General features: G+C 39.6%; 1 protein-coding gene across 1 annotated transcript in view; it reads left to right on the top strand.

Moving 5' to 3' along the window:
* Positions 1-7,904, top strand: part of NIPBL (NIPBL, cohesin loading factor) — a 128,951-nt gene that overhangs the window by 15,021 nt on the left and 106,026 nt on the right. The window contains 2 exon segments of the mRNA XM_025213551.1: positions 3,932-4,031; positions 6,177-6,328. Coding sequence (XP_025069336.1) covers positions 3,932-4,031; positions 6,177-6,328 — 252 coding nt within the window.

Below are 7,904 nucleotides of genomic sequence, written 5' to 3'. Positions count from 1 at the left end.
AGGAATACCAGGTCATAATTTCCCTTCTTTAAAACTCTAATGCAATCCCGTGGTATTTAAATATTTTGTATGTGGATGGTATGAATATTTTTGTGTGACTTAATAGAATCTGCTTCCCTTCCAACTTTGCCCACAAGATAAAAGTTCTGTTCTCTAAACTCCAGCTCGTGTTTCATAGATTTAGTTCAGAGTACGTGAGTAGGCTAGAACAGAAGTTACAAAAGTATTTCATGTTATTGTTCAAATGTAGGGGCTCATTGAAAGACCACAACGCAAGAAACATGAACAGACCAAGAATAAAACTTACAAGCAGGAAATTGGCCCCATGCTTCCCATGTAATTACTTTTAATGTGTAGTAAGTGCAAAATATTCCATTTTCAATGTTGAATAAAGTACCCTGTACCACCTGCAGGATAAAAGCGATCATATGGGCACTGAGGGTTGAATAGTTAATGCCTTGTAAAATTCACATCAATTTACTTCACCCTAACTTTCCTGTGTAGACAAGCCCTTAGACTTGTTTGCTTCAAGGTTGAACAGACTCAAGGGTCCTTATCTCTATACAGTGACCTGAAAGGCATAGAGAAAAGATGCTCTTCCTTGACCCCCAGAGCTGGTTTGTGTTCCCTCTCACTCTTCTTGATAACAGAATAAGCAAGAGTGATAGTAATTGTCCCTCTCTTCCCTTTGGGCTGTAGTTCTCAGTTTTAAACCAAATGCAAACCAAACCTTAATTTGCAATGCCTTTTGGTTTTGAAATTGAAAAGAGCATTTGCATGCTCCAGAAAATGTAAGCACGGTCTCTGAGATGGTTATCTATTTTTTTCCTTTTCTTCTTGGAAGAAATCAACACATGCAGCATATAGAAATATGCAGACAAAATTAAGATATCTATATGAATGAAGTAAATGTAATTTGTAAAATTTAGTCATGAGTTGGAGTTACTGCAAGATGGCTTGTTTATGGGTCACAATCTCAACTAATTTTCAGCCTAGTTAAATATGATGAGCCAGAAGAGAATTTGGCTCATTGCTATGTACCAGTACTTTCCCTATTATTAAGGAGGGCATCATTTAGAAATCTGTTACTCTAACAGGTTGCCTGCCTGGAACCTGAATTTTGTCCTCCAGGAATCAGTAACGGCATTCAAGTCTTTGAAATTTGTTCACTCTGCTTTTTGGAATAATCTGCATTTCCCCGTTAATTGCTATCACCTCTGAGAAAAGTTTTAGAAATGATTGTGTTTATACATGGATCCACAGTAGTACAGGAGAAGATGATTATCAGATCTGATTCAGCAAACATGGTAAACATTAACACCTTTTCTTGGAGTGCAAGGGTAGGCTTTTTTCTCTCCACTTACTTTTCCCCCAGATATTAAAAGGGCATTCAACTTGTGTCTGAAAGTGGCATTTTAAGGTTTTTACTGCCTAATAGGGCTGTGCGAAGCTTCGGTCCCCAATTCAGTTCGGCAGAGATTCGGCCCAATTAGGTGGCCGAATCTCCAAATCTGAATTGATTCAGAGGACCCTTTAATCTCTACAAATCAAATCAGAACCCTCCGAATTGATTTGGAGAGATGCGGAAACATTTGGAGATTAGGACATAGACACAGCTTTAAATGTTTTTTCTACATACCTCTAGGTAGTAGGCGGCTCATGAATGCTGCAGTGTTGGGGCACATGGAGCATCCCACAGAAGCACGGGGCTCCCTAGCGCGCTTGGCAGCAGACCTGGAAGTGGACCACAAGCAGTTCTGGTCCACTTCCAGGTCCACCAGAGAGCATGCTGGGGGCCCCCCTGCATCCCCCAGCTCAGTGACTGGTGCCTCCTGGGTCTGGGGGGGGCACCCAGGGTCCCCCTACGGCTGATCGCTGAGCCGAGGGGGCACGGGGGGGCTGTGCGCCCCCTGGTGGACCTGGAAGTGGACTGGAAGTAGTTCCGGTCCACTTCCGGGTTCACCACTGAGCACATGCCGCCCCCCCGCCCCCCCCCATGCTCCTGTGGGATTCTCCATTCACCCCTCCATCGCAGCGTTCAAAAGCCATGCCTGGTACCTTGAGGTATGTAGAAAAAACATTTAAAGCCGGGTCTGTATCTGAATCGCTGATTCGCTGAATTGGCATTGAATCTTCAGATTCGGATTTGGCCGAATCGAATTGGGGACAGTGATCCAAATCAATGGATCTCATAACTGTCCCCAATTTGGGCCGAATCTGAATCCAAATCAAATAGGGCCCATTTTGCACACCCCTACTGCCCAATGATCTGGTTTAAACAAAAGGCCCAAACAACAGGATGGGTTAAATCATGTATCTCGACTAAGATGGTTGGACAACTTACACTCTCAAATGGAAAATTGCAGAGATTTGATAAGCAAAAAAGGTTGAATATTACATTAAAAAATTTGCAGAGCAGTAGCTTCGTTTTCAAGTAAAAAGTAGCCATCTAATTTGTGGTGGGCATAACTTTTTGAGAACATATTTTACAGCAAATTTTATCTTATGATCAGGCTCATGAGACTTGCATACATGTGTGTATATAAAGCTCTTCCTCCATCCCAGGAATTGGAAACATCTGAACAGCGATTTCCATGACCTGATGGACATATAGTAATCTAAAGTGCTGTGTTTCCTTCACCTGGGAATTACTAAAACACCTTTAGCTCTGCTGGTTGACCCACATATTCAATTGACTAATTCTTCAAAGTTTTTAGCACAAAGTGATTGAAAACTATCGCTGACTTAAGATTTAGTTGGCTTCCAAAGCTGTAAAGCATGCCCAGGATAGTATTTCCAAGCGGAGGTCTAAAGGCTCATTTGGAGTTTAAGGTCTGATCTCTTCATAGTAGATTGTCACGGAAAGTCAAGGAAATGTACAAGTAGAAATAACATTTTCATTTCCTGCTTCTGCACTGCACCCTAATGGAGCTTCTCTGGGAATGATCCAACAGTGTTAGATTTGAATCGGGACTGGGCAAAGAACAGGTTTTCCTTTCCTTGGAACTCTTGGTTAAAGGAGACAAAGATCCACTAGAGTCCCCCACAGACTAACTTTTAAAGCATGCTGCAAGTCTGCCTCTTTTAATAGGGCTATTTTTGACAGTGTTTACCTTCCTTCCATTTACTTTAATTTCATTTCAGTTTTTGTTTCCCCTTTTCCCTTTATAAGTTTGGAATTGATTCCTTTGTGGATAGGGTGGTTTTGTCTGGTGGCTATTGCAGTTTATTTTGTACAAGATACGTTTAATGCTGCCTGGTTCTTTTAATTTTATTTATTTTTGCATTTGATTTTTACTGTATGAAGCTTACTGCAAAACAAGTTAACCCTTTATAAATGCATCAATACAATGTAAGGTTGAATGTAGACAGGTGCTGCATATTGCCATTTTTATGAGTAGTCTATTTTCCTGACTATTGCTGTAAAATCCTACCTTTATATGCTTTTATGTAGAGATAGTATAGTCATTTCTTACTGTTCATTTGGCTTCATGTTCCCTTATTTCAACACAACCCTTTTACCTAATTTAGTAGCTTTAGTAAGTAACAATTACTTAGTAACAAATTATCTTGCTGTACAGCCTGGATGTTCTGTTATAAAATGCTAAGATTTTTCATTTTGTTTGCTAGCTGCTATGTGAGCTTTGATAAGAAACATTAGCAACTACCTTGGAAATGCATTCCTAAGGGGAAAAAAGCTGCTTTAGGGGAATTTGGTGTGTGAAATGGGTAAAATGTATGAAAATTTATTAAAATAATTATGAAATGTACATGTTACATGGAGCCTAACATGGGAATCTTTTCCTAATATAACTGTAGGAGGATAGAGGGTAGTAATAAGCTTGCTTTAAACTTCATAAGCTCTTTCTATGAAATAGCTGAAACACACGCACACAAAATATATTTAAAATTGATATTTTCTTCTTTCTAGGAATGATGATGCCACAGTATAAACTCTCTCAGAATTCCATGCATGGTAGTCCTGCATCTTCCAATTATCAACAAACCACTATCTCACATAGCCCTTCCAGGTAATGCAGTGTCTAAAGCTGGGGTCCCAGATTCAATTTTGTGGTAACATTTTGGTGCATATATGTGGGCTAGAGATAAGTGAACTGACCAGAAGCAAATTCTTTGTTCTTGTTTGATTACAAGTGAGCTTCTTTAAGAGGGCCAAGTCAAATATGGCTTGTGTGGACATTTAGAAAACATCCTATTTTAGTTCATTAATTTGCACTTAAATACATGTCCACAATTTTGGGGAATTTTTCCTACCTATTGCTTCACTTTGCAACTCTGCCGAAGGATGTTGATAATTTGGCCTAATGTCTCTCTGTTTTTCAATTCACCACTCCCATACTGAGAAGCTATTGGGGTTAGCTACGGTAGACTGGAGAGATTCCTACATGTTTGATGGTGGCAGCAGAGACCAGAGGTATAGAAAACAGGGAAGAAGCCTTATAACACTGTTTTGGGGCTCTGTGGCAAAAACAGGTCAAAGGGCTGCTGAGAATAGAATGAGCTAAAGTATCTAATGTACAGTCATGGAAGACTGTCCTGCTTAGCTCAGCCCTCTCTAGCTGTCTTTCATCCTCTCTGACCTTCAGTAAGCCAGCTATTTCAGTCTGGAAGCCTCTCTTAACTTAGGGAGCTGTCAGCTGTGAGGAAAGATTCTGTATGTTATCACAGCCTCTGGGCTTATGCTTGATACCTGTGGTCTGTAATTAACAAATCTCATTACATTTTTTCTAAGCCTTAGATTTTATTTGGCATTGTACCTTAGTTAATCTAAATGTATTCTTTTTTAACTAAAAAAAAATCTTCAGCCCTTTGAGAGAGACTTTCAGTTAAAAGTGATGTCAAGAAAGGCTTTGAAGATTTTAAACAGATTTTGGTTTTGAATAATGCTTGTTTTTTATTAAGGCTACTTGGTACTTAGCCTTCATTTAAAAAAATTGGTCTAAGTAGAAGTAAATGATAGAATGTTTACCATTTTTAATGTTAAATTATGTATTTGTAGATTTACAAGTTAATTAAACTGACTTAAGCAAGAATAAAAGTAATTTCAGTCTAAAAAAATGAATCATTCTGCTTATAAAAATTACAGAAGAGTGAAAAGTGAATTTGAGAAGTGAAAGTCCTGGGGAGAGAGAGTTTTTCATAAACTTTACTTTTTGTAACAAAACACTCTACAGTGAAAACAAAACGTGAAAGTTTGCTGTTTTGTACATTCCATTATTAATTCCTGATAATGCATTGTTTCCTATGCTCTTGGTAAGTTCATAACAAGCTATTGATTTCCATTATCAAACAATATTTTGATGGGAGGAAGTGTTAGGATTACAACTGCACTCTACAACGAGAATGAGGATTAGTTTATCTATTAGAAGTAGAGAAAGCTTACAAGAAAATTTTAGACTTGTTATAATGCATAACTAAATTATCTAAAATGATTTACAAAACAAACTCCCCATTCATTTCACTCCTCTATTGGACTTATCTAGGACTTGTAGGACCAAATGTGGTATTTTTGGTTGTGGCGAGTTATGTGCAAACCACTACCAAATCTCTCCCTGGCACTTTATTTTTGGTTGTTTTGTGTGTGTCTTTATAGGATAGTCCAGCATGTACTGAATCAGTGGGAGAATTTCAGTAGCTTTCAGTAGATTTTGGATCAGGTCCTGTTTGGCTAACATCCTGTTCTAGCTTTTAATTTTAATTGGATAAAGTTCTGTGAAATTTTATTGAAATATCCATGTGTGGAGTATGTAGAATACTTGGTTTTTCAGGACTTGAAAGTTAAATTTGATCTTTTCATTCATGTTTTTTTTAATAATCTATTAGTAAGTTTAGAAATTATACAAATTATTTTAGTAAAAGTTTATACATTTCTGTAATAGCTAGGTTGGAAATTGAACAACTACTTGCTTAGTTTCAGGTATATGAAGTACTTAATGCTTTCATTCCCTTTTTAGTTTTGATTATTGTGGTATAATAGTCTGAGGCTTACATTATAAATGAATTGGAGAATGTGCAAATAATTTTGCCAGAAATGTTATTCTTAAGTGCTTCTTGATTCAGCTGGATTGCATGATTAAGCTTATAAAAGTATATAAAATACCTACATTGCTTTTTTCTTTCTTCTAATTTGTGAATTTCTTGGATTTTGTTTTTAGCCGGTTTGTGCCACCACAGACAAGCTCTGGTAACAGATTTATGGCACAACAGAACAGCCCAGTGCCTAGTCCATATGCTCCTCAAAGCCCTGCAGGATACATGCCATATTCACATCCTCCAAGTTACACACCACATCCTCAGATGCAACAAGGTAATAGTCCTTCTGTATGCAGAAGTCTTGTTAGCTTTTAACTCTACATGGATATTTCACAGCTGTTTAATTATTTTCAAAAAATCCCATCCTGCCCACAGTATTCACACAGAAACTTGAGTAAAGTTATTCGGATCTGTGTGTGAGTAAGCCAGGTTTATGCTACAAAATACTGCTGACATATATATAGATTAGGTATGAAAAATGCTACAGTGTAGCTATTCTAGCAAAGCCATTGTAGTGCAGACTAGCCCTACATTAACAAAGATTCAGTACCAAGTGTGCAATAGTTTTAACAAAGATAATGGAATGCCTTTTTTCAAAAATGGATTTGTACCATAATTTGACTGATTTATTTAAAAATATAGCAGCAAAAGGTCCCCACTTGAGTGACTTAGATTGTTCTGAAAAGACCTTTGAAATTCCTAGGCAGGCAAGGTTCTTTGAGTAGATGTGATACCTTTTATTAGACCAACTGAATAGTTGGGGAAAAGTTCTTAGCAGGCTTTTGGGCACAATCACCCTTCTTCAGGCATAGGGAGTCTTCCTTGGAGTCTCAGACCACCAGAGACTCCATATGCCTGAAGAAGGGTGACTGTGCCTGAAAGTTTGCCAAGAACTTTTTTCCAACAACTCAGCTGGTCTAATAAAAAGTATCACGTCTACTCAAAGAACCTTGCCTACCTATGTCCTTAGATCAACACGGCTACAACCAAAAACCCAGTTTTGAAATACCTGTCATTACTTAGCCTAATTTGCATTTAACTATATTTAAGTGTGGGATTGTTGTGTTTCATGCCATTTATGTCATTTAGAGTTGTTTAGTGTGCCCGTGATAGTGATGAATCAGCTACCATAATACAGTAATTTAAAGCATTAACGGTAGAAGTGAGCTCAAGCCATGCCAGAAAATCTAAACTTGGATTTTAAATTCTCTTAAAATTCAAAAGGGTTCAGCTGTGCTTTTCCTTAGGAAGTTGGTAGCTAATCACAGAATTTGTATTGTGATCCTGATTCCAAAATTCTCTCATCTCTTCACCTTAAAAAGTTTGGGGAGGTTGTGATCCAGTGTCTAACTCAAACTTCATCTGTACCTACAATTGCCATAGTACTCTCCATTCTAGTATGGCAAAAAATGGCTGCCAAATCTGTGGTTTGTGTACATGTCCTTCCATTCATTTGGGACGTAGGGGTAGGGGAATAAATCCAGTTTCAAGATCTTTAACACCCCCCCCCCGAGGGGCGGGAAGAGCCATGCCCAGGTCAAGCAGCACGTGGCTGCCTGGGAACAGTCTTGTGCTGCCACCGACCCCAGCTGGGTAAGAGCCCCTGGCCCCAGACCCACCCTGGCACCACCACCAGCCCCGGCCCAGTGCCACCCCCAGGCTGGGGGCTGTCAGTGCACCAACGGCCCTGGCCCCAGTCCTGTGCTGCGAGCAGGCCCCAGCCCTGCCTGGGCCCAGGCCCAGCTGGCACCACCGCTGCTGCCGCCCCAGCCCAGTGCCGCTGCCGGGCCGGGGCCGCACAGGACTGGGGCCTGCGGACCCGCGCAAACCCCAGCCCAACCCCGGCCTCT

Source organism: Alligator sinensis, unplaced genomic scaffold (genome assembly GCF_000455745.1).
Source record: "Alligator sinensis unplaced genomic scaffold, ASM45574v1 scaffold175_1, whole genome shotgun sequence".
NCBI classification, from domain to species: domain Eukaryota; kingdom Metazoa; phylum Chordata; order Crocodylia; family Alligatoridae; genus Alligator; species Alligator sinensis.
Note: the sequence above shows the minus strand (reverse complement) of the source record. Positions and strands in the feature narration are given on the sequence as shown.